The following is a 27,950-nucleotide window of genomic DNA, read 5'->3' on the forward strand; positions in this document are numbered from 1 at the left end:
ATAATAAATTAAATATGTCTCACTTTTAATGCGACTTCTGGTGCTGCATGGTTTTGCTGATGGCCTTGTAATCTGGTTCATACGTGGTGAGATTGAGCTTCATGCAGGCATTGAGGCTTCCATCAGTTAAACGTGAGCGTAGGTTGGTCTTAATGTTCCTCATATGCGAGAATGACTGCCCACATATGTAGAGCCAAACATGGTCAATACGGCAATACTCACGCTGCATTGTGTGGTATGTCACAGGAAGCTCGTTCCAAGTTTTAAGAATCAGCTGGTCTTCAGGTTGAAGATTTTTAATTTCTGTCCACTTGTGTTCCCTCGCCAGCTCTGCTCGCTATATCTTCAGCTACAGATACTATTAGCTGTATCTTCAAAACTAATTTCTGTTTACTTTAAAATGACACAGTATTATTAAGAAATATCACAAGTATTAAAAAAAAGAAAAAAAAAAGAAAAATTACTCAAACATTTCTGGGAGCCATATGCTGTCACCAGAAGAGCCATATATGGCTCGCGAGCCATAGGTTCCCGACCCCTGTCCTATATGTATTGTTCAGGGTGTAGCAACGTTAAACTTTTTCATTCACATATTCATACTAAAATATGGTCTAAAGTATAAGTATGTTTTTATCGTTTTCTGCAGCTTTCTTCAGAACGTGATTTATAGCCCTAAATGCATTATATTGATGATCAAATACAGTTTGGTAGGAATCTGTGCGAGATGAAAAATGTCAACTGGACGTACTTCTAGAATGATCTACGTATGATCTGATGATGACCGGATGGGCAGGGGATCGTTTATAATTCCGTGGGCAGCGTTAGATGATTCATCCAGAGTGGGTCATATGTTCATCATAGCAGTTTATATGGAATACGTTAGAAAATAACGCTGAATCTTACCATATGTTCCTCGCGCCGTTGGACGATCAGCGTGGAGTAGACCGTTTTCGATTATGGGATGTTGATCCTGATGAACCATTTCCAGGTTGTATAATACTATATACGTCCAAATAACGTTGTTTATTGAGTTAGGGCGAGCGATTGATCATCCAGTGTGTTGAGATGGAGTCCGGCTACCGATCGCGAGTGCCCGGAGCACATATGGATGAGCACTTCCTGTTTGGCGCGCCCCTCCCTCTTGGCCGATCTGCTGATTAGTTCTGTTGCATTTCCAATTTATTTATTGAAATTATAAAGCAGGAAGTGATAAGGGAATCGATAAATAATCAAATCGATAAGCAGAATCGATAAGGGAATCGTATCGATAAAATCTTATCAATTCCCATCCCTAGCTGTAAGTCTATGGAGATGTTTACCTTCTTTGCAGGGCTATAACTTTTTAAATATTATAGCTATATCTGCATTACTATGGCCCATTCAACATCGATTATTTATCGTTCCGGATGTGGGAACGTTATATTTTTTCATTCATACATTGTTGTGTTAATACCGTCGAGAATATAAGTATGTTTTTAAGCTTTCCTGCTGTAATTCCAAAAACGCTAGTTATAGGCCCTGACGCATAATAGATTATCGATTGGCGTTTCTTTCCTATACACGCTATATAAAAAATTCAAATGTATATGATCGGTATACATTATGCTTCATCATGCGTGAAGGAAAGGGGGGGGGGGGGGGGGGGTCGTTTATAATTCCTTGATCGTCGGTAACGGATTTATTTAGTATGGGTTGATATATTGATCAGACTGATTGCAAACAAAGAAATGGACAATCGGGCTAAAAATAACGTTAGTGTCCTCTTACCGTTTGCCGATGAGACTGGAGGAAAAATATCCCAATTATTTGACGTCGATCTCCTAGATCCATTTCCGGTTTGTATGGCGCAATAAACGCCGAAATCATATCGATTATTGCGTTTCGAAAGCGATCCAAATGCACTCAAGTGTGTATATTGATCCACGCTACAAGATATCTCTGGCGGAGGAATTTCCTCGATGCACCGATCGCCACTTCCGGTTTGGCGTGAGTGTAACTCGCCCGACCATCCACCAGGCGGCGTTATTGAGGCGTTGCAATCTCAGACAGGGTGCCGCTGCAGTCCGGGGGGAGGCTGGATGAATTATGAATGCCATGGCGAAAAAATTAAATATTGATCCCAAAAACAATGTACGTCGTTGTTGGCGTTCAATGCATGGTGGGCAATAACGACTTACGCCGTTTATGGCGCACAATGTGTTAAGAACGTAATGATAATATTTTGGAAAGAAAAGGTTGTCATGGAAAATACTAACCATCCAAATCTTTTTCAAGTTATTTAATCTCGTAAACCTGATTGGTACCGGGCCGAGATTTATTTCACGTCACAAATAGATCAATACAGTCCGTATTTTCTAGCACTTGCTTGTATTTAAATATGTTTTAGTTAAGTATTGTGTGATTTTGTGTGAAGGGCGGACTAGCAAAGTAAGATTTTCATTGTATGGCAAACTGTCTGTTTAACTGTGCACATGACCATAAACAATCTTGAATCTTGAATATTAACACATTGGATGCCAAAAACGAGTATACTCATTATTGCCCGCCATGCGTTGTGCGCCAGAAACGAGTTTTTGGGATCAATATTTAATTTTTTCGCCATGGCATTCATAATTCATCCAGCCTCCCTCCGGAACTGCAGCTGGACCCTGTCTGATATTGCAACGCCTCAATACCGCCGCATTGTGGATGATCGGGCGAGTTACACTCCAAGCCAAACCGGTAGGGATGCCCCGATCGATCGGCCAGTGATCGGTATCGGCCGATATTCAGTATAATATGAGATCTGTGAATTCCGATAATGCTTTATTTTCGCCGATCGTGAAAACCGATCGAAAAACATGATCCAATTCTTAGCGGAGATCTCACTCGCTCTCAGACACACAGAGCTGCAAACTGCCGCTTCTCCTCCTGCCCCTCCCGCACCCGTGTAAACACAGAGGAGGCTCCTCTGCTCTAGTCTATAGTTCATGGGACCGTGAGCTAACGTTAGCTACCTAGCTATCGTTACTGTTTAAACAGAATGACCCAGTCAACTATTCACTTTTAGTTTAATACATGAGGCATTGTCTAACGGTATCTAGCCGGCTAGCTACTGATAGCTCCTGATATCAACAAATACTCCAGCAATAGTCTAGTAGTGCATGTTGATACCTCCGTTAGCGCACGTTAGCTCACTGTTCAAAACGAAATGTCCCATTAAACTAAATAGTTCACTGAGGTGTTGTCTTAACGTTATCTAGCCGGCTAGCAGTAGATAGCTCCTGATATCAATGTCTTATAACATTGATTCGATGCGTATTCGAGCCCCTGGCTTCCATCGCATGAGGGCAGAGTATAGGGCCCAGCTGCAGCGCCGGAGAATCCTTGCTGGAGCTGGAGGCTACTTGAGTATACACAAAGCAGAGCATACACAGACAGTGGAGATAGCGAGCATTTTGACTTGTTACGTGGTGGCGATGTCTCGCAGATAATACAACTACAAGTATAATTATATAATATATATATTTTATAAAATAAAAAAAAAGTATATATTTAAAAAAATATTTATTTTTTTATATAAAACCAAAAGCTATCGGTATTGGCCGATGTGGCTCAAGACGATTGGTGATCGGTATCGGTGGCAAAAAACGTGATTGGGGCATCCCTACAAACCGGAAGTGGCGCTTGGTGCATCAAGGAAATTCCTCCGGCAGTAATATCTTGTAACATGGGTCTAGATACACACTCGAGTGCATGGGATCGCTTTCGAAACGCAATAATCAATATGATTTTGGCGTTTATTGCGTCATACAAACGGGAAATGGCTCTAGCAGATCGACGTCAAATAATTGGAATATTTTTCCTCCAGTCTCATCGGTGAACGGTAAGAGGAATATAATGTTATTTTCAGCCCGATTGTTTATTCATTTCACGGTAATCCATCTGATCAAGATATCAACCCATACTAAATAAAGCTGTTACTGACGATCTAGGAATTATAAACGACCTCCCCCCCTTTCCTTCACGCATGATGAAGCATAATGTATACCGATCATATACATTTGAATTTTTTAATATAGCGTGTATAGGAAAGAAACGCCAATCGATAATCTATCATATGCATCAGGGCCTATAACTCGCGTTTTAGGAATTACTGCAGAAAACCTTAAAAACATACTTATATTCCAGACGGTATTAACATAACAAAAAAAAATTCCATAATTTCTCGAGTACCGATAGCAGTACCGATGACGTTGGAGCTTATAAATACTAAAAAAGAAAAGAAAAAATATTATTTTATATATATACATTTAAAAAAATATATATATAATACAATAAATATCGGTTATCGGCTTGAGGAGCATAAAGTTATCGGTATCGGTGTCAAAAAATCTATATCGTGCATCCCTAGCTATAATATTTAAAAAGTTATAGCCCTGCAAAGAAGGTAAACATCTCCATAGGGTTACAGCACTGGCAGACGGGCATAAGGATGGGCACAATGGCTGGCAATCAAAGTGTTAAGTGATGTTGTGTTTCAACCCTAACCCTATCAAAACAGCAGTCAAAGTGTATATTTTCAGCACTACGTTTGTTTAGCAATGATTTTAAGTGTTGTTAGTGAAATATGAGCTTATAAAAATCGGAAGATCTGAGGATTTAGACGCGAGGACAGGAAACCGTCATGAAATCGTTGTAGTCCTAACAAAAAAGAGACCCAGGGCTTTTGATGGACGTCTACATTTCATAAAACTACACTACCCAGCTCACACCAGCCGCAGACAAAGGAAGGCCAACCATTTTTTTCTTACAAATATTGACGGGAATGTCATGTTTTTATCTCGCATATGAACAAACCTCAACATTATTGCCATAAAATACAACAAATATTGTTTCTTTACCTTTTTGTGAACATCCAAGAAAAAAAACGTGTAAGTAAAGTAACTGTACTTACAGTAGATTTAATTCACAGTCTTTGCTGCCCTATACCGGGCGCTTGGTGGTACTAAATCCAGATTTAACTCGGCCATTGGAAAGCAGAGATTTGGGCCGATCCATGTATGACTAGGCCATAATAAGGTCATTTATAGGCCTGATATTCTATATTCTTTTTTTGATCCACTTTTTCTCCCCATTTTCAATTTTTCTCCCATCCCAATTTTCGTATATCCAATTCTTCCCTCCCCTGTTTTGAATGTTGCTAGACTATGCCTCCCACAGGTCGGTTGTAGTGAGGACAGAAGCCTTGCATCACGTGTCCCCTCCGGTACATGAGGAGGCAGCCTGTCGCATCTTTTCACCGCAGCAGCTCGAACTCTCAGTGGCGAGGAGTAACGCGTGGGAGGCTCACGCTGCCCCCGTCACTTCCTGCTTCCGTCGCACCGGCGTCACCAAACCGACCTGTAGGAGTCGCTGTCCACAACGTCAAATCCCCACCCACCGGCTTTCCCACCCTCTAACACTTGCCAATTGTGTTAGTATGAATGACCGGCCAGCCGGTAGCAATGCAGAGAGCTGGACTCGAACCCAGCGTCTCCTGCGTTAGAGGCGAGCGCCTTGCACACTGCACCAATCAGCCGCCCTTGATATTCTATATTCTATAATTATATTTCATATTGCATGTGGCAAAATTCTGTATTCTTAAAACAAATCTTAATTTGTACACAATTTAGTTCACTTGATCTCAAGAAGGTGATGAATGAGCTCAGTGCCATGTTTTCACTTTTGGTCAATGTTAGTATGGTGTTATATACATTTAGTAATTTAGCTGACTTACAAGTTCTGTATGACAAGTCATCAGGAAGGGCACAACTCTATCAGCTGAGTAACAATGTTCATCAAAGTGTTGAGTGCTACAGTGTACGTTAGTTTATTAGGACAAGTGCATGACAGTAAGGTTAGTTAGGGTTAGATTCATTTTTTTATTTTTTTTGTAATGGTTGAAGAAGTGCGTCTTTAGTCGGCGGCGAAAGATTGGACGGGTTTCGGCTGTTCTAACTGGGGTGGGTAGTTCATTCCACCATTGTGGGGCAAGGACTGAGAATAGGCGGCTTCTCCTTGATGACCCTCCCGGAGCTCGGATAGGAGTAGGTCTGAGGCGGCCAGAAGATGCAGAGCATAGGGGTCTTGAGGGTGTGTAGTTGGAGACCATTGACCGGAGGTAGGCGGGAGCGGTTCCCTTTGCCGCACGGTATGCTAGGTCGGGGGCCTTGAAGCGTTTATTCACTGTCAAAGATGGAGAAATGTCGTCATTTATATTCTCCTTTGGTTCATTACAATTTACTCAAGCCTAGTAAGAGACACAATATTTCTGACACTGGGAATACATTACCTGAGATCCATATACCCCTAGATACCAATAACATGCAAATGGACCTTGTAGAAGTGGCGCAATCTTCCATTTACTTTTTTAGGTGAATTTTCTGAAAATATGGCTAGGGCTTAAGAGGTTAATGATTGCATCAACTTGATTGATAGACTGATTGTCAAGTGATTTTGTTTGCAGATGATTTTGTTGGAGGACAATTGAACACTGTTTGAAGGTGTACTTGGTTATGTAGGACTAAAGTGAATTGTTTTGTTTTACAAAATTAGTTAAGATTCAGCGGTGGCAGTCTTATTTCTGCAGCAGCGTACCTTCGCTGCCAGGTGCTTATAGAGGAAACACATTGACAATGATTCAGTGTCCTCTGATGACATCACTTGATTACATATTCTCATTAACTCTCAATAACTGTCAAACGAACTGAATGTCTGCAAAACTGTTCAGACTTCAGAGCTTTAGGATATGTGCAAATTTAATCTGTAGTTTTCTGGTGAAGTGCCCCTTTAAGGAAAGTATATATACAATACCATCTATCCATGCAAGGGATGTATCTGCCTTTATATGTGTTTAGGCAGAGGCTTTGAATTTGAATGTTTGAAATGCTTTGGAAAATAGTATTTTCAACTACAATACATTCACGTTAATGTTATTATATTGGGAGTTAAAATATATGTATGTTTTCTGTTACAGAAATTGAATTCACCCACGTTGTCAGTAAATAGTGAAGGCTTTATCCCCATGCTGTCGAAGTTGGATGACTGTATCGAGTATGTTTCGTCACATGTAAGTAGACAAAATATTAAAGGGATAGTTCAGAGTTTTGGAACCCTAGCACTACTCCTACTTGCCAATGGCCAAAAACCTATGCAAAGTCAATATCTGTACAATATCTTTAGTCCGCAGTGGACACTATATTATGTTATTATGTTATTTGATACTATCTTGTCTAGCACAGTCTCTGGAGCGTAACAGTAAGAAGCATTTTGTATGAAAGTATTCTGTACTTCTGTATGACAACTATTAAAGAACTTGACACAAAGTAGATTTCAGTGAACTTCAGTCAGCTTGTACAGACAGGAGCTCAATCCCCATTGACTTTGCATTGCTTTGTGGCTAACTATCCAGAGCTAGTAAGAGGAGCAGCATGGATTGTTCTGAGAAAGGACTCTTACCAATATCAACATCATCATTGGTAAATAGGAAATAGGGCTGCGGTTCCAAATATCAGACCTATCCATTTCATTATATTTTGACAAGATAAATGATTCTTATAGGAATCGAGTTGCTGTCCACAAACAATATAATTGTACTACTTGTTATGTGTACACCTCATCCCAGCTATAAGAGTGACCACTGGGGTTTTGACATTTACAGGGGCCAGTTTCTAATTGCAGCCACCCATAGGTGGGATTCACGTTCCTTTATGGCTGTGGGTAGGGTAGGGCATTCCACATTATTGTGGCATAATTGCGAAACGGTCTAGTTTGGTCTAGTTGGTCTGGTCTAGTTTAAAAACAAGTACTATTGAAATGTTTAAATGCAGATATAAACAGGAATTCTTGGACATGTATAAATTAGAGGAGCTTGAAAATAATGTGAACTAGTATTTTTGTAAATATTTATTCATCTTTTGCTGTAGTGGATAGGTATATTATTTTTGATATTGATGGATAACTTATTACATATTAATATGATATTGTAAGGAAGGGGCAGGACCAGATAAGCTTAGCTTATTTCTGCCCCTTCTCGAACAAAACCATTTGTCTTGAGCTATGTTGACAATTGCTTCCATGTCTAGGAAGATATATTTTATTTTATTTGTATTTTTTTTTTTTTTTTTTTTTAGTTTTTGTTATCTTTTGTTATTTCAAGTTTGTGTGTTTATTGTTGTTCGAGATAAATAAAGATAAAATCAAATCAAATTATCCAGTTCTAGCAATAGCCATATTCCTCTGTATGTAAAGTTTCTCACCCTTTTTTTCCCCCCACTATTGATTGCAGCCCAACTTCAAGGACTACCCTGTCTACCTGGCCAAGTTTAAACGATGTCTTTCCAAAGCCATGCACTTCATGAAGGGCCACATCACCCACACTTTGCAGAATCTCACCAGCCAGTTAACAAAAAGGGTAAGGAAGAACCACGTCGCCTTTTGGATAATCTGATCATTACTGTACACAGTCGATAGCATTGGCACTGAGGCACACTGTGTTCCCCTGCTGTCTTTCAGGATCCGTTGGGCTTGACCAACGCGGACAACGCCTTCACACTGTACTATGTCAAGTTCAGAGCGGCTGCACCCAAAGTCAGAGTGGGTACAACATTGTGTTTAACTTTTTACCCTCTAGAGCAGGGGTAGGCAACCCTAGGCATGCGTGCCTGCATAGGCACGCAGGGGCATTTTCATAGGCACAGGGGGCAGTATTAATTTTTTTTTTTTTTTTTTAAATATATATATATTTTTTTTGCTTTGAAATATTATAGTGAAATATTTTGCACTGTTGTCGCATTTATCTTGTTGAAATCCTCCCACAGGTTCTTTTTACTACCACATAGTTTTTGAAATATTGATATCAAAGATGCTGTCCAGCGTCTTCGGCAGAATGAGCATGGCGGGGAAAGACGTGTTTCAGCGTCAACAGCGATTAAAGTGTTAATGTAAAAATTATCATTAAAAATACCTGATTATGAGAAAAAATTATTACGATGCATGGAATATTGTTGAGGCACACTAGTTACAACTATATTTCAAACAGGCACTCCATGTCAAAAAGGTTGCTGACCCCTGCTCTAGAGCTTCTGGTCGTCCACAGCACACACCTTTCTACCGAATGGAGATTTCAGTTGTTTTTAAATTGATGCGTTGTTTTTCTTCCAGTCACTGATTGAACAGATAGAAGATCGGGCGGATAGGATACCAGAGTAAGTGTAAAAGTCTATTACCAGTAGAGCAACAGCACCACAGTAGCCTCACATATAGTATTTCAGTCTGTGAAACTTAGCCTGACTTATATTATTTCAGTTTGTAAAACTTAGCCTGACTTATAGTATGTCAGTCTATAAAACTTAGCCTCACTTATATTATTTCAGTCTGTAAAACTTAGCCTGACTTATATTATTTCAGTCTGTAAAACTTAGCCTGACTTATAGTATGTCAGTCTATAAAACTTAGCCTCACTTATAGTATTTCAGTCTGTGAAACGTAGCCTCACATATAGTATTTCAGTCTGTGAAACGTAGCCTCACATATAGTATTTCAGTCTGTGAAACGTAGCCTCACATATAGTATTTCAGTCTGTAAAACGTAGCCTCACATATAGTATTTCAGTCTGTGAAACGTAGCCTCACATATAGTATTTCAGTCTGTGAAACGTAGCCTCACATATAGTATTTCAGTCTGTGAAACGTAGCCCGCCTTATAGTATTTCAGATGCTTCTTCCTATTGTAAACATAGTGGTAACGGTGTTTCCGAGGATCCAGTTTTCTTATGTATTAATTTATTTATTTATTCAGTACTTGAGATGTATCGCACACTACTTTTCAGAGGTTCAAATCAAATGTCTCAAAATGATGTAGTGCAGCATTAACCCGTCCCTCCCTGCTCTGACGTGGCCAGGTACAGTCACCTCCTGGATGAGATCCACCTGTGTTACCTGGACCAGAGGGAACAGCTCCTCAGTCCCAGCATCGCCTCCACCATCACCGATCTCAGCAGCCAGAACAGCAAGGACCACTGTGCACTGGTAAAAACATTTTTATTTTACGGAGTTCATCTTTTAAAGAGCAACAAAACATCACAAATGAATCCATTGCGAGACTGCCTCCTAAAAGTTCTATTGGCTGACCTTGCCAGGTGATTTCATCAGTATGTAATTAACAAGTACCTATGTCTGTCACCTGGCACCAGGATACCAATAGCATGCATCATTAGAGGGTAGTCTCTCAATGGGTTTATCTTGTCGTGTTTAGTTGCTCTTTAAAGGTGAACTCTGTATGACCTTTTCAATCATTTGGAATAAGGACCATGTAGACCAGGGGTAGGCAACCCTAGGCACACGTGCCTGCATAGGCACGCAGGGGCATTTTCATAGGCACAGGGGGCAGCATAAAAAAAAATTATAATATCTTTTTTTTTGCTTTGAAATATTATAGTGAAATATGTTGCACTGTTGTCGCATTTATCTTGTTGAAATCCTCCCACAGGTTATTTTTACTACCACATATTTAATTGAGACCCTTTATTTGTTTATTATTTCAATTTAGCTGGAAATACATTGCTACATCATTCAGTAACATTTGCAGAGCCTTATAACAAAAACATTATTACGGTCACCATTGTGAACAGTGGGATTAATCAACAAATTTTATTATTTATTTTTCTATTTCATTGAACATTGCACATGAGCCATTTTTTTCTCAAAATGTGAGTATTACCAAGTCAACTTGTGTTCTTAAAACAATGACAATAAACATAGTTTTATTAGGTTGAAATAATGTGGTTGTGTACTTATTTTTCTGTTAACTTATTATGGATTGAAAACTGAAAACCTTAATGCACAGTACGCACCGATGGTGTGTGATGTGTCCAAAAATGAATGGGCAAATGTGAGTGAAATGGTCGCACTGTATGCAGCTGTTTGTCTGCATTGCATCCCCCCCCCCCCCCCCCCCCCAACTCAGATTTAGGGTTGATACAACCATCATAATAATATTGTTAATAATAACAATAACAATAATGATGTAATAATGTAAAAATTATCATTAAAAAGACCTGATTAAGAGATTTTTTTTTTACGATGCATGGAATATTGTTGAGGCACACTAGTTACAACTATATTTCAAACAGGCACTCCATGTCAAAAAGGTTGCTGACCCCTGATGTAGACTCAACCACGTACAATTGACTTATCTCAAACCCTGCGCTCTCCACTTGATCCTCCAATCACAACTGTTGCTTCCCGAGGGCAGTCAGTCAAAACAGTCACAGTTACCATTCGTAATCATTAACGTTACATTACCTCCACTCTATCTGTCTATCTAAAAAGTGTTTTGGTCCATGTAGCACAAGCTAGCCACAACTTGTGTCTGTACGTGTCAATAGTCTATGAACGCTACGTGAAGTGGGCGACATGTTGTTGGCACAATGTAGAAACCCATGAACACAAACCATTGTTTTTATCTTTCTAGATAAGGCTATGGTAACTGTATACCAATGCAACAATCTTGTCGCGGTAACGTTACTCCATAGAATCTTTCTCCAACTCTCCCATGCTCCAGCTTACACACACACACACACACACACACACACACACACACACACACACACACACACACACACACACACACACACACACACACACACACTCACACTCACACTCACACTCTCACACACACCTCAAGGGATTTCAGAGAGACTTCTGTTTCAGTGGAAAAGACAAGCAATTTTAGTGGACGTACATTACTTGGTAACCAAATAAGAAACAAGAGGGAATTATTTTCACAGGCCATTATGACCAGAGAGATTAAATATAGTAATCAAAGCTGATTTAAGAAGTTAACTCAGTTGTTCTGATTGTAGTGCCATTACATTCATTGTCTCACTCGAGAGTGTCTGAAAGAAAAGGAAAAAGAAACTTAGGAGCGGCTGAGTCACAAGCGACACCTAGTGGTAAAACTCTGTATTACCTGTCTGGTCTTTGGCTTAATATCAGATCGGTTTTAATTTTTTACATGAACCAACATTGTGCTTAGATGATGCTTCTTTGTATGGTACAGTTGATGGCAGGGTAGGGAGGGACACAACAGCCAATCAGACACTTTCTATATTCTGTGTTCCAGCAATCCAATATATTCAAAGCTGAAGATCATTTCATACCTTATTTTGACTTTACAAAAAACTTTACAAAAAAATAAAATAATACATGGTGCAGCGGTAAAGGGAAAATCCATCCTAAAATACATTCACATGTTATTTCTAAAATACTGTATAGCTCAGTTTATCTGGATACTGTATATCCTTAAGGTGAGCACTAGAGAGAAAGACTCTAGTGACGGTGTCATCAAGAGACAAATCCCGGAGCTGCACCATGAAGATTGGAGCAACTCCTACCCATGGTGATCTTACTGATCAGTAAACCCTATATTTAAAATACAACTCATGTGAATGTAATGGCTCAAACAACATTTCTACTTTGACCACAAAGTCGGTCACTATCATGGAATCTCTTGCAAATTGACCTAATATTTTGTACTCTTCTCTCACTTGGGCACTTTACTTTTTTTTTAATCAACAGCCGACCATTGCTCTCCTTAACCTACATTTTCCTATTTATTTGTACTATACTGGTACATGTTATGTTCTTGGTTGTATGACCGCTTTAAGTGGTTTTGCCTTTACTGTTCATTTTAAACGATTGAATGTTTTGTAATTCATGATGCCATCGTGTACCCTCTGCGTCATTGAAAATGTAATGTAATGTAAAATAAAGTACAAAAAAATATATAAATTGTCAGTCGACCAATTCCCAAAAGCACCATCTCATGACATCATAAAGTCTTGATGCTCTGATTTCTAACTCAGGAGACTGTTGTCTAGTATGTTTATAGATACTGACTGAACTGTCCCACGTTCACTGCAATAGCACATTGTATGTTCTGTTTTTGGGTGGATTTTCCCTTTTTAAGTTTCACACCTCTCTTCTGGGGATACCCCCATCCCTCCTCTGTTCTGGGGATACCCCATCCCTCCTCTGTTTTGGGGATACCCCATCCCTCCTCTGTTCTGGGGATACCCCATCCCTCCTCTGTTCTGGGGATACCCCATCCCTCCTCTATTCTGGGGATACCCCCATCCCTCCTTGCATGCGATTGACAGAGAATCGGTTGATTCTCTGATGTCTGAATGCCAAGGAGACAAGTTTTGGCTTGAAAAATCCTCACTACGCCGTTGTTGACTTAATTTTATTCTGAATCACAGCCAAAGTGAACATAATGGCCCCACATTGATGGATCCCAGCTCAATATGTACCACTATGCTTTGCTCAATTCATATCACAGCCGGACAAATGAACATAGACGAAGTTAACTTTACATCTCCCAGGCGATGTCTTGGAATTTGATTTGACTTGCTCGGAAGCGTTTTATTATTATAATTTTTTTAAATATGGTTTTGTAGATTTGTATGAATGAATGAATGAATGAAAACTTTATTTAACAGATTGCAGAATGGGTACAATACAGTACGGCTCAATACATACAATTGTTAAGGGGATGCAGACCTGAGAAAGACGTTTGTCTTGTTTCCATCAGGGTCCCCCATTTTCAATTCATATAGACATTTATGACATACACAACATACATGACATTTATGGCATAGGGACATATAGGTATTTAGTACTGATACATTTGTGACATAAACGGTATTCAAATATACAGTACTGTTACCCCTAGATCCTGACAGAGTATATACATATGATGGGGAGGGGACTGTACATTAGGAGGGGGTGGGTGGGTGGGAGAGAAATATACATACGGCGGGGAGGGAATATATACATGCGGTGGGGAGGAGACTGTCTATTAGGAGGTGGTGGGGGTTTTGGGCATTTATGGTGGCCAGTTTCGAATTGCAGCCTCCCGTAGGTGCTCTTTAAGAGCGGTTTTGAATGTGGGCAGGGATTCACATTCCTTTACAGCTTTGGGTAGGGCGTTCCACATTGTTGTGGCATAATTGCGAAACGTGTTTAGTCCCTTGTTTGAGCCGAATCTGGGTTTAACATGATTTGTTGAGCTTCCTCTGGTGTAGTGGTTGTGGTATTCACTGACCTTTGGGAAGTATTTTGACATGTACATGGGCACCCCGGTCGTATAGTGTATCTTGTAGACCAGGCCCATTGCAAGTTGCTGTACTCTGTCGTCTACTCTAAGCCATCCTAGGTTGTCAAAGTGGGCAGGGGTGAGGTGGGTTCTGGGGTTCAGGTCAAGTAGTAGTCTGACCAGTTTGTTTTGTGATGTTTGTAATTTTGTTTTAAGCGCCTTTGAGGTGCTTTGGTACCATGAGGTGCATGCATAGTCATAGTACCCTTGAATGAGTGCTCCTGCCAGAGTCTTCAGGGTATTCTTGTTTACCAGAGAGGAGATCCGGTACAAGAATCTAGTTTGTTGGTTGACTTTTTTTTATTACATTGGATGCCATTTTGTCACAGGAAATATTTGCCTCTAGGATGGAACCCAGGTAGGTAATTTCGTCTTTCCTTGTGACAATATTGTCACCCACTGTAACTGAGAAGCCGTCGGTCTTGCTGAGTTTGTTATTTGAACCGAAGAGAATGGACTCTGTTTTGCCCATGTGTAATGATAGTTTGTTATCAGCGAGCCATATGCAGATTTTGCCTAGTTCCGAGCTGAGGGTTTTTTCAACCTGCAACTTGTTCTTGTCAGAGACCAGCAGGGCTGAGTCGTCCGCAAACAGGAACAAGTTGCAGTCACAGGCTGACGACATGTCATTTGCATAAATTAGGAAGAGTAGCGGTCCTAGTATGCTTCCTTGTGGAACACCACAGCTCACTGTGAGGGGGGGGGATAGAGTACCGTTTACCTCTACCATCTGTTCTCTCCCCTCCAGGTAGGATTGCATCCAGCTCACTGATAAGCTATCAAAACCAATTGCTTTTAGCTTGTCCATTAGAATGGAGTGATTGACAGTGTCGAAGGCCTTTTGTAGGTCCAGCATGACCATGCCGCAGTATTTGCCCGCGTCCACCTCTTGTTTGATGTGGTCGTTCAAATAGAGGAGGCATGTGTCAGTGGAGTGGGACGTTCTGAAGCCAGATTGGAATTCGTAGATTAGATTTTTTTCCGCCAGGTACTTTTCGACCTGTTCGTAGACTATTTTCTCCATGACTTTCGAGATGGAGGTAAGAATAGAAACAGGGCGGTAGTTGCCTGGGTCTAATTTGCTGCCCTTTTTGTGCAGAGGGGTCACTCTCGCAATTTTGAAGTCCTTGGGGACGTGCCCCTGTTTTATAGAGAGGTTTATTATGTGTGTGATGACTGGGGTGATGGCGGCTGCTGCGTCTCTGAGGAATTTGGAGGGGATGTTGTCATGGCCAGTGGCCTTGTTAGGCTGGAGGGCGCTCAATTTTTTGAGTACCTCATCGGTTGTTACCATTTCAAGTTTGAAGTCGTCTTTGTGGACCCCTAGGTTTTTGTAGTATGCTACTATGTGTTCTACCCCATAATGCCCTGAGTCGGAGGGTAGTTTGTTTACCAGTGTTGTGGCTATGTTTGTGAAGAAGATGTTTAAGTAATTGGCTACATCCAGCTTGTCTGTGATGAGCGTGTTGTCCGTCTTTATGTTTATGTTTGAGAATCTGGTTTTAAGTTTTTTACTGCAGCCTAGTTGATTATTGAGTAATTTCCAAAGTTCGCAGGGTTTGTTTTTGTTTTCCTCAGTTTTGTCGTTGATGAAATTTCTTTTTGCGGTTCTGATCATGGTGTTTACGTCATTTCTTAGTCTGTTTCTTTGAATTTTTAGTTCAACCACGTGGGCTTGGAGTTCACTGTTTGAGCTTTTGGAAAGCTTTGTCTGACTTTTATGAAGTTCAGAGCATTTTTGTCTCTGGTTTTCATAGCGGCCAGTATTTCAGTGTGCATCCATGGCTCAGCGTGATTTTTAACACTGGTGGTTCTTATGGGTGCCATGTTGTTGAGTATTTCTGTGAATTTGGTTTTGAATCCAAGCCATGTTTATTCAACCTGTGTACCACTGAGTTCATCTGACCAGTCCAAGCTCCCCAGTTCTAGGTTAAAGGCCTCTCTAGAGTAAGTTTTGAGGTCTCTAGATGTGACTGTTTTGTGACAGCCGGCCTTCTGTTTTAGCTTTTTGCGGGTACAGAAAATCATATAATGATCACTTAACCCGCATGCTATCACCCCTTTATTGGAGATCATTGACTTGTCAGAGGTCAAAATGAGGTCAATGGTGGTTTGTGTCGAATCACATACCCTTGTGGGTTGGGTGATTAGCTGGCTGAAACCGTGCAGATCAGAAAATCTACTGAAGGCCTTGAAGACGGGTGCTGCTTTACGCAGCATATCCGTGTTCCAGTCCCCAATAAGAATTTTTTCTACCCCCTCCACCCCAGCTAAACACCCATCAAGTGTGTCATAAAAACCACTCTATTCTGGTGGTCTATAGATTGTGCCTACTAGTACTGGTTTTGCCCTGTCTAATAAGATTTCAATCCAAACAGTTTCAATTTCATCATGGTTAAGGTCAGTACGGTTGATGTATTTGGTATCCTTGTGTATACACACACAGACGCCACCTCCATACTGATTTCTATCTATTGGTTTGTACTACCGGGCAGTAGGCTTGGGCGGTATAATTTTGATAATACCTTGATGACCTAATACCCCGGTATACGGTATATGACTGTATGACTTTCATTTTCATCAGCGGGGGGGGGGGCAACCCGTGTTACCAAGTAAACAAATCATGGTGCTACTATCGTTAGCTCTCAGAAGGTAGCCAGAAGCCCGCAGCATCCTACTACTACTATCATTAGCTCTCAGAATGGTAGCCAGAAGCCTGCAGCATCCTACTACTACTATCGTTAGCTCTCAGAATGGTAGCCAGAAGCCCGCAGCATCCTACTACTACTATTGTTAGCTCTCAGAATGGTAGCCAGAAGCCTGCAGCATCCTACTACTACTATCGTTAGCTCTCAGAATGGTAACCATAAGCCCGCAGCACCCTAGTACTAGTAACGTTAGTATTGTGTATTCAAAAACGCACCGGACTGCGATGTAACGTTTTACCGTTTATTTGCTTGCTCCACCAGTGCACAACAACACACATCAACTCTCGTTACCACAACGCTTTACGGTATTTTCACAGCACTGTCGCAACATTACCGTAAAGCGGGTTTTCCCCTCCTCCTGTGTGTAGACAACCAGCTCTGCGTGTGCTCACTCCACTAGTGAGGACTGGTCTCGCCCTCTGCTGGCGCGTGTGTGCACTACAACCAACCACTGTCAAAACTCCGTTTCAGTGTAATTATACTGAAACGCATCTGTGATTTTGACGGTATTGATTTTCAATACCGTCGGGATTTCTAAATACCCTGGTATACCGTAATACCGTCATACCGCCCAAGCCTACCCGGCAGTCCGGTAGAGAGAGAGGGAGAGGAGGAAATGGGAGACAGAGCAGGGGAAGACATACGGCAAAGGACGCCAGGTCCGGGAGTCGAACTCGGGTCGGCCGTGTCGCGACACAGCGCTACTAGAGCGCCCCATCGGAAGCATTTTATATTACCTAGTCATATGGTCCGGCCCTCTTATCTGTCAAACACTTGTGCCGAAGTTGGTGAAATGGTTCAATTGGAGACTGTCTGTTTACTGGGCGCTGCTGCCATCATAAATTGGATGCGACTTGGAGAGAATATAACACATTTTAAGTTCTAATCAAGATTTCCACTCCCAGTAAACAGACAGTGACATTTTGAGAAGTTGGACCATTTCAACAACTTTGGGGTAAGCGTTTGTCAAATAAGTGACCCACCGCCCGTTCAACCGAAAAATAAATTTCAGTCTGTTCATTTGCCCGGCTGTGATATGAAGTGAGCAAAGCTTGGCGGTACATGTACAGCTGTGATATGAAGTGAGCAAAGCATAGTGGTACATATACAGCTGTGATATGAAGTGAGCAAAGCTTGGCGGTACATATACAGCTGTGATATGAAGTGAGCAAAGCGTAGTGGTACATATACAGCTGTGATATGAAGTGAGCAAAGCTTGGCGGTACATATACAGCTGTGATATGAAGTGAGCAAAGCGTAGTGGTACATATACAGCTGTGATATGAAGTGAGCAAAGCTTGGCGGTACATATACAGCTGTGATATGAAGTGAGCAAAGCGTAGTGGTACATATACAGCTGTGATATGAAGTGAGCAAAGCGTAGTGGTACATATACAGCTGTGATATGAAGTGAGCAAAGCTTGGCGGTACATATACAGCTGTGATATGAAGTGAGCAAAGCGTAGTGGTACATATACAGCTGTGATATGAAGTGAGCAAAGCGTAGTGGTACATATACAGCTGTGATATGAAGTGAGCAAAGCGTAGCGGTACATATACAGCTGTGATATGAAGTGAGCAAAGCTTGGCGGTACATATACAGCTGTGATATGAAGTGAGCAAAGCGTAGTGGTACATATACAGCTGTGATATGAAGTGAGCAAAGCGTGGCGGCACATATACAGCTGTGATATGAAGTGAGCAAAGCATAGTGGTACATATACAGCTGTGATATGAAGTAAAGTGAGCAAAGCGTGGCGGCACATATACAGCTGTGATATGAAGCTTGGCGGTTAGGGGTAACGGTTCACAAAAACCACCTCGGTTTTGAAGTCAAGGTTCGGTACGGATTTCCGGTACAGTGGGGGAAAGTTTGGCTTTCCATGTGCCACTCAGGGGTGATGTAGTGTGCAGTAACTAATTGTACTTGTAGGGCTGTCTATATTCTATATTGAAATTATTAATCGACTTGTGTAAAAAAAAAAAAAAAAAAAATTATATTAAATTGTGAAAAAAACAGCCCCCAGTGGGCGGTCGTTAGTGGTTAACATACTGTTGTATTTGTTTGGTACACAGCCGTTTGGTACGGTACGGTACACACTGAAACGGTTCGGTACGGATACGTGTACCTTTACACCCCTATTGGCGGTACATATACAGCTGTGATACGAAGTGAGCAAAGCTTGGTGGTACATATACAGCTGTGATATGAAGCAAGCTAAGCTTGGTGGTACATATACAGCTGTGATATGAAGCAAGCTAAGCTTGGCGGTACATATACAGCCGGGAACCAACATGATCCTGCAGTGGTTTACCTTCATACGGCTGCAAAACTATTTCATTAGTATTGGTTTCATTAGAGAGATTGTGTCGCACGGTTCAACTGCTGTTTTAAGGCTTTCCACTCTGCTGCATGGTATATTTGTGCTGCTTCAGCTGTTGATTGTCTTCCAACAGGTCCGTAGCGGGTGTGCCTTCATGGTTCATGTTTGCCAGGATGAACACCAGCTATACAAGGAGTTTTTCTCAAAACCCTCATCCAAGCTAGAGTAAGTACAACTTGCCTCACTACCATTTATTCATAATAAAACACAAGATACTTAGTAATCTCTAATGATAAGGATATGCGCTCAATGAAGAAACCCACTCCCATTGCCAAAATAAAGTCTAACCTGCCTATAAATAGTGTGGGAGTCGGTACAACTTTGTTGAGCACCTGGCGCGATGGTGTCGGGAGAACAGCCCGACACCAAAACTAAAGAGATGATTGTGGACTTTAGGAGGTCGGGGCCAGGGACTACAGCCCCCATAGCATCGACCGGGCACCGGTCGAGAGAGTGAGCAGTTTTAAGTACGGTACCTCGGAGTCCACATATCCGAGGACTTGACATGGACCACACACATTGACAGTGTAGTGAAGAAGGCACGGCAACGCCTCTACTTCCTTAGGCGCCTAGGGAAGTTCAAAGTGAGTCAGAAGATCCTCAAGAACTTCTACTTGTGCACAATAGAGAGCATCTTGACTGGTAACATTACCTCCTGGTTTGGGAATAGCACCGCACAAGACCGCAGCAGACTACAGAGAGTGGCCCATTCAACCGAGCGCACAATTGGATGTGGGCTTCCCACTCTCCAGGACATTTATAACAAGCGCTGCAGGGCCAAGGCTAAGAGAATAATCAAAGACTCTAGTCACCCAAACAACTACCTCTTTGAACTGCTGCGGTCAGTCAAACGCTACCGGAGTCTCATGGCCATGCAGAGAGACTCAGAAGGAGCTTCTATCCCCAGGCCATTAGGATGCTCAATGACAATGACACTATGTAACAACCCATCATCTACACACACTGCACACACATCCACATGTACACACTCACTTTAAACAAACACTCACCTTAACACTCACTTTATTCACTTTAGACACTTTAACACACTTTATATTTATCTATTATTAAAGAGATTTGCACTACATTCATACCTCATTTGCACCCTACCCTAAGTTTTGTACCTCTGCATTGTACCTCACTGTTACTCATTTTACTCTGTATTGTATATTGTATATGTATATTGACTTCACTTACTTTTTACTTACTTCTTAATTTTTTTTTTTTTTTTTACTTACTTTCTTTTTACTGTATGTAGCACACTCTCAGGGGCTCATACAGAAACAAGCATTTCATCATAAAGTATTCTGTATTTTGTTGTGACAAATAATAAACGAACTTGAACTACAACTTTGTACAGCTAGAGTGAGTAAGATTTTGTACAGCTAGAGTGAGTACAACTTTGTACAGCTAGAGTGAGTAAGATTTTGTACAGCTAGAGTGAGTAAGATTTTGTACAGCTAGAGTGAGTACAACTTTGTACAGCTAGTGTAAGTATGTCATGCCTCAGAGCCTCAGTTGTGGTACGATCCTTGAAAACCAAGAGACGCATTGTTCTCCGACAGCACAAACACGGCTACTGTTTGTTCTGGAGGTTGGGCTCGTCTTGAGCCATGGTCAGCTCCTGCTATTACTTTGTATTGCAAAACATACCTTTTATTGTCATTGAACATAAGTGAAGACAACATGACCATGTAAAATTAATGGCCTATCGGTTTCAAATCAAACCAGTTTGCATAACGTTTTTATAAAATATGATATGATTTTTAAATGACCTCAATCTTCCTCCTGCGATTGTGTAAAACGGTATTATCATTGGTCCTCTGTGGTGAAGGGAAGACTAATCATGTGCCCTGTTTGGTTCTTACTCTTTTAACTTTTTTTTAAAACTTTTTTTTCTGTTTGACGCACAATCTTAGGAGGATCATACAGAACCAACCAATGCATACACTTTATATGTGACAAATAAAACTTGAAATCAATGTCACCTTAGTTTCCATACAGCAGTTATCTTTAGTTACTGTTAAAATCAAGTTCTTCTCGGCATCAAGTCCTGCCCGAACACGTCGCATCACAAACTTGAAACATGCTCTTAATTCCATTTAGGGGGCACTTTAAATCATTCTTTATAGAAGTTAAAGAATATACTTTTTCAGATGAATTCCATTGCTATCCCATGGCTCGGGAAACAGCTTGGGCCCGGTTTATTATCTTGTCAGCTATTTTATTAGAAAACACTGTAAAAAAAACGTGGGCCCATGTTTATTTCTTGTTGCAGTGTTTGCTAATATCAATAGCTGACAGGAAATAAACTTGGGTCCAAGTTGTTCCTTATCAACGCAATTCCACCGAAATGATCTGTAGAGGCATGTGTTGACTTGTTGAAGTGACTGATCAGCGTTGTCCCCGGCAGCGAACTGTTGGAGAGGCTGTGTTTGTCCCTGTATGACGTCCTCCGTCCTCTGATCATCCACGTCGTCCACCTGGAGACCCTGTCTGAGCTCTGTGGTATCCTGAAGAACGAGATGCTTGAAGACCATGTGCACAACAACGGTAGGTTTAGCTGTTACTGTCTGAGCTCTGTGGTATCCTGAAGAACGAGATGCTTGAAGACCATGTGCACAACAACGGTAGGTTTCAAGTTTCTCAAGTTTCTTTAATAGTTGTCATACAGAAGTACAGAATACTTTCATACAAAATGCTTCTTACTGTTACGCTCCAGAGACTGTGCTAGACAAGATAGTATCAAATAACATAGTATAGCATGTAATTTAGAAGAAGAAAATGAGGTCACAGTGTTCGGTATAGACATATGTACAATGTTCTGAGTTACCATATAATATACAATACTATGCAGTGTACTAATGTACAGTACTATATAGTGCAAAGCAGAAATGGGATGAGGTACAATTTAGGTACAATTTACAGTAAGGTGTACGAGTTGTAGTGCAATCCTTCATCAATAAATATAAAGTGTGGGGAGTGGGTGCTACAGTGTGTTTGTTTAAAGTGGGTGTGTGCTATAAAGTGTGTGGAGTGGGTGCTACAGTGTGTTTGTTTAAAGTGAGTGTGTGCGTGTGGATGTTTAGCTGTTACTGTCTGAGCTCTGTGGTATCCTGAAGAACGAGATGGTTGGTTAGCTGTTAGAATTATTTTTAAATAAGAAAATGCTATATGCATTAGGGCTGTCGGAACGAATTTCAATATTCATACAAATGGATTTGACTACCAAACTGCAAAGTCGAATGTAAATGCATGAAACAAAACAAAAAGGTATCATTGATATCATGTGCCCTGAAAATACATCACTGGTTCTTGTTTGTGACTCTAGATAAATGTGCCAATAGATGGGTGTTATAAAACATAGCCCAGTGCCTAATGATGGTTTCGTATATTGGTTCTACCCATAATAGCAAATAAAATACACAATGAACTAGATCATTATGAGCATTTTACGCCTGTTTTGATCAGGCAATCATATGTAAATGTTATCATTAACATTGTAATTTGCCTCATTTCAGCCTATTCATAGTCGAATGTTATTTGTTAGGGACAATTGACAGCACTAATGCATAGGAGCACAGCTTATACTTTCTAGGATGGTTTAATTTGACCTTTTAAACCATGTACTATATATATATATATACACTATACTATATAGCTCGTCAGTTGGGGGCCTTCGATGCGGTGGTGCAACAGATGCTGGAGGATGTGCAGGAGAGGCTGGTCTACAGGACACACATCTACATCCAGACTGACATCACAGGCTACAACCCTGCACCAGGAGACCTGGCCTACCCGGAGAAACTAGAGATGATGGAGGTAGGCATGTAGTATTTACCAGGGAAGAGACTCACCCGGAGAAACTAGAGATGATGGAGGTAGGCATGTAGTGTTTACCAGGGAAGAGACTCATTAGAAACTAGAGATGATGGAGGTAGGCATGTAGTGTTTACCAGGGAAGAGACTCATTAGAAACTAGAGATGATGGAGGTAGGCATGTAGTGTTTACCAGGGAAGAGACTCATTAGAAACTAGAGATGATGGAGGTAGGCATGTAGTGTTTACCAGGGAAGAGACTCATTAGAAACTAGAGATGATGGAGGTAGGCATGTAGTGTTTACCAGGGAAGAGACGCATTAGAAACTAGAGATGATGGAGGTAGGCATGTAGTGTTTACCAGGGAAGAGACTCATTAGAAACTAGAGATGATGGAGGTAGGCATGTAGTGTTTACCAGGGAAGAGACTCATTAGAAACTAGAGATGATGGAGGTAGGCATGTAGTGTTTACCAGGGAAGAGACTCATTAGAAACTAGAGATGATGGAGGTAGGCATGTAGTGTTTACCAGGGAAGAGACTCATTAGAAACTAGAGATGATGGAGGTAGGCATGTAGTGTTTACCAGGGAAGAGACTCATTAGAAACTAGAGATGATGGAGGTAGGCATGTAGTGTTTACCAGGGAAGAGACTCATTAGAAACTAGAGATGATGGAGGTAGGCATGTAGTGTTTACCAGGGAAGAGACTCATTAGAAACTAGAGATGATGGAGGTAGGCATGTAGTGTTTACCAGGGAAGAGACTCATTAGAAACTAGAGATGATGGAGGTAGGCATGTAGTGTTTACCAGGGAAGTGACTCATTAGAAACTAGAGATGATGGAGGTAGGCATGTAGTGTTTACCAGGGAAGAGACTCATTAGAAACTAGCGATGATGGAGGTAGGCATGTAGTGTTTACCAGGGAAGAGACTCATTAGAAACTAGAGATGATGGAGGTAGGCATGTAGTGTTTACCAGGGAAGAGACTCATTAGAAACTAGAGATGATGGAGGTAGGCATGTAGTGTTTACCAGGGAAGAGACTCATTAGCCCTGCTTCTCTTACCCACAGTAAGGTCGAGAAATAATGTGAAAACAATTCTATGTTAACTCATTGAGCGCCACGCTCTTTTCCCATCTTTACTCAATGGCGCCAGCATTATTGACCATTTTAGCGATGTTTGCAGACCCATCATGTGTTCTGTATTATAGCTATGGAGACAATAGTATGGCTCATTACAGGCATTGTTCATAGTCCATCACTGACTAACCAGTTCATGTCTACATACTGTAGTTTGTGCACTATTACACGCTAAACCCTTTCCAAAATAATCCAGTCTTTTTTCATAGATCGCGAGATATGACACGTTATATGCAATATGCCCAAATCTTTCAGGTTGCCCGCCTGAAACCCCAAATACTTCCAAATCAAAAGGTATATACCATGTACATATGTGTCTTCAGGGGGGGGGGGGGGGGGGGGGGGGTCGTTTTAACTCAAAACACTTTGAGTTACCAAAAGCACGGTTTAGGTCCGGTAAAATACGACACTGTGCTCGCTACAAAAACATGTTTCAGGTTCGGTAAAATAGACATAGAATATACCTTACCTTAGCCAGAAGGTACTCCAAAAAGAACAATTCCCAGTGATCCCATCGCCATCGCGATTACTCATGTATATGTGTATACGGCAAATAGGTGTGAGGCGATAAAATCTCTGAGCGATCGCTCTGTCGCTCTGTCCTCAGAAGGGGAGGAGTTCTTGCAGACAAAAAAAGAGAAAGAAAGGGTCCACACAATAAACTATTCCAGTTCAAAAGGTAGGCGATACTGCCACCTGGCAGGATTCGATCGTCATTGCAATTTTAACGTAGGCAGCGGTGCAGAGGGGATACAGGGAGGTCCGCACAGTGGTTATAATGGGGATCAGAGGAAAAAGATCAAAGTATCGCTCAACAGTTGGCGACGAAACCCGACTATACTCAGGTTTGGCGCAGAAATGGTTAATTATATACTGTATATCAAGACGCCCTCAAAGGAGAAACATTCAGCAACTCTTGGAGGCTGTTGGATGTTATGTTCTTTATTAATACAATTAAAACCAATCAAGCAGCCCTCAACATAACTATCAGCTACCTAATGTTTTCTAAGTTAACTGTACATTTTAGGTAGTAAAGGTAAGACCTTAGCGAAGGTCATATTTTACCTACTAGCCTCCTAACTTTTTTTTTTGATCCACTTTTTTCTCCCATTTTTCTATATTTTCTCCCATCCCAATTTCGTATCGTCCAATTCAACCCTCCCCTGTCACGAACGCTGTTTCTTGCCTCCCACAAGCCGGCTGCAATGTGGACTAAGTCATACATAGCACAAGTCCCCTCCGGTACTTGAGGTAACAGCAGTCTCATCTTTTCACCTGCGCAGCTCGATCTCTCAGTGGCGAGGAGTAACGCGTGGGAGGCTCACGCTGCCCCCGACACTTCCTGATTCTACTGCGCAGGCGCACCAACCGACTTGTAGGAGTCGCTTGTTCACAACGTTCGATCCCCACCCTTCAGTTTTCCCTCCCCGTAATACGGCCAATGTGTATTACTGCGGACGACCAGCTAAACTGAAAACAATGTGGAGAGCTGGATTCGAACACGCGAATCCTAGCGTCTCCACACTGGTGGCGAGTGCCTTGCCCACTACACCACCTAGCCGCCCCTAGCCTCCTAACTTTAACGAACAATTAGATATGATATGTTTGTATGATAGGTCAGATCAGTCAATGGTCAGTCGGATTCTCCCTACATTATCTGGGATTGTACTGTTTACCACCACAGTTGGAATAAAAGGGAGGAAACACAGATACATACTGTTCTATTATGTATTATGTTCAAGGTGTTTCACACAGATATATAATGTTCTATTTATTATGTTCAAGGTGTTTCACTCAAGGTTTTGAATGTTTCCAAACGATAACACTATGTATTGATATGCAATACTTGTACTGGTCCTCGGAGACATACAGTAGGGGCGACAGTGGCTCGGGAGGTAGAGCAGTCGTCTGGCAATCCGCAGGTTCCCGGTTCGATTCCCGGCCAGCGTGTCAATGTGTCCTTGAGCAAGACACTTAACCCCTAATTGCTCCCGATGAGCAGGTTGGCACCTTGCATGGTTGCCTCCGCTGTCGGTGTGTGAATGTGTGAGTGAATGGGTAAAATGTGAGAAACAAATTGTAAAGGGATTTGGATAAAATCGCTATATAAAAAAGCAGCCATTTACCATTTACATAGGGGTGGGCGGTATACCGGTAGAAATCCATGCCAAGGTAGAGATTTGACTGTACCGGTAGAAAGCTACTCTTAGGCTAACGAACTGTGTGCTGTCATTAAAATATGATGAACTGGTTTGATAATAAAAAAAATGCACAAGTAGTGCAACGTAAACAAATGCATGCTCTCTGAAATGGTGGGCAGCGAGCGTGATGTGGGGGAGCCCCCGTTCCCGATGCAACCAAAGAAGAAGAATGATTTAGATAGAAAGGTGCTTCTGAGCCTGGGTTTCTGCTAGAAAAAAATGGTTCCGGTCCACATGTCCAGGAAGATTTGAATATCCTGGACAAATGAGATACATTCCAGTCAAATATTATCTGTGTTTATTGAGCTTATTGCAATAGCGTTATACCCATTATATCAAAAAGGTCACAGTTACCATTAGTAATAATTAACGTTACATTACTTCCAATCAGTCTGCACTGTTTGGGTCCATGTTTGCACAACTCAGTTTACAATTTCAGCATGCCCGTCAGTATCAATAGTAATAATTAACATTACTTTAAAGTGGAGATGAAGCAGTGAGCAATGTGATCCTAGTTTGTTTGTTGTGTACCTTGTGTAAGACAGGGTTCTATAATCAAATGTGAAATCTATCTTATTTGTCTGAAAAATATAATATAATATCCCTGTTTTCAACATGGGCGCCGCCATTTTGTTGCTGACGTCATGGCTGACGTCATGCCGGGGGTTGGGTGTATACACTCTGGTTAGCTGCCTATATTGAATGGGTCAGTCAGCAAATAAAATGTTGCCTACAAAACAACGGGACCACGGTGGTTCTGTTTGTATTGCTCCTGGCTGTTCAAACTAATTTTACCATGTGAGAGAGGAAAGTTGGTTAATTTCCACAAACTACCAGTGAAAAAAACAGTGTTGTCGACATGTTGGCTCGGGCTGGCTGCACTCAGGCGGCGCGACCAGCCTGTTGGACAGGGAAGGAGGATCTGCAGCGAACACTTCATTGCCTCGGATTATGTTGTTGGGGTGGGATGTTTGTCCAGAAGACCACTAATCAGCTGAAGCCGGACGCGGTTCCCTCGGTCTTCGACAGACAGACCGGCGTTAGCTCTCGGGGCCCGGCGTTAGCTCTCGCTAGCTAGCGTTAGCAACCGGAGCGTCGCGGAGCATTCAGCCTGCTGGCTACACAGCTTGTGTAGCCAGCAGGCTGAATGCTCCGCGACGCTGGTTGAAGTGGGTCTAGGTAGCCAGCAGGCTGAATGCTCCGCGACGCTGGTTGAAGTGGGTCTAGGTAGCCAGCAGGCTGAATGCTCCGCGACGCTGGTTGAAGTGGGTCTAGGTAGCCAGCAGGCTGAATGCTCCGCGACGCTCCGGTTGCTAACGCTAGCTAGCGAGAGCTAACGCCGGGCCCCGGCTGGTGCCAACTAGCTAGCGATCGCTCCCGAGAGCTAACGCCGGTCTGTCTGTCGAAGACCGAGGGAACCGCGTCCGGCTTCAGCTGATTAGTGGTCTTCTGGACAAACATCCCACCCCAACAACATAATCCGAGGCAATGAAGTGTTCGCTGCAGATCCTCCTTCCC

General features: G+C 41.8%; 1 protein-coding gene across 1 annotated transcript in view; it reads left to right on the top strand.

Moving 5' to 3' along the window:
* The window catches only part of cog3 (component of oligomeric golgi complex 3), a 102,856-nt gene that overhangs the window by 34,723 nt on the left and 40,183 nt on the right, over positions 1 to 27,950 (top strand). Inside the window, exons 6-13 of the mRNA XM_084309733.1 lie at positions 6,998 to 7,090; positions 8,309 to 8,434; positions 8,536 to 8,616; positions 9,184 to 9,227; positions 9,923 to 10,049; positions 19,344 to 19,435; positions 21,684 to 21,823; positions 22,932 to 23,092. Coding sequence (XP_084165859.1) covers positions 6,998 to 7,090; positions 8,309 to 8,434; positions 8,536 to 8,616; positions 9,184 to 9,227; positions 9,923 to 10,049; positions 19,344 to 19,435; positions 21,684 to 21,823; positions 22,932 to 23,092 — 864 coding nt within the window. The remainder of the gene's footprint in view (positions 1 to 6,997; positions 7,091 to 8,308; positions 8,435 to 8,535; positions 8,617 to 9,183; positions 9,228 to 9,922; positions 10,050 to 19,343; positions 19,436 to 21,683; positions 21,824 to 22,931; positions 23,093 to 27,950) is intronic.

This window comes from Notolepis coatsorum (genome assembly GCF_963971535.1).
Source record: "Notolepis coatsorum genome assembly, chromosome: 3".
In the NCBI taxonomy this organism is placed as follows: Eukaryota; Metazoa; Chordata; class Actinopteri; order Aulopiformes; family Paralepididae; genus Notolepis; species Notolepis coatsorum.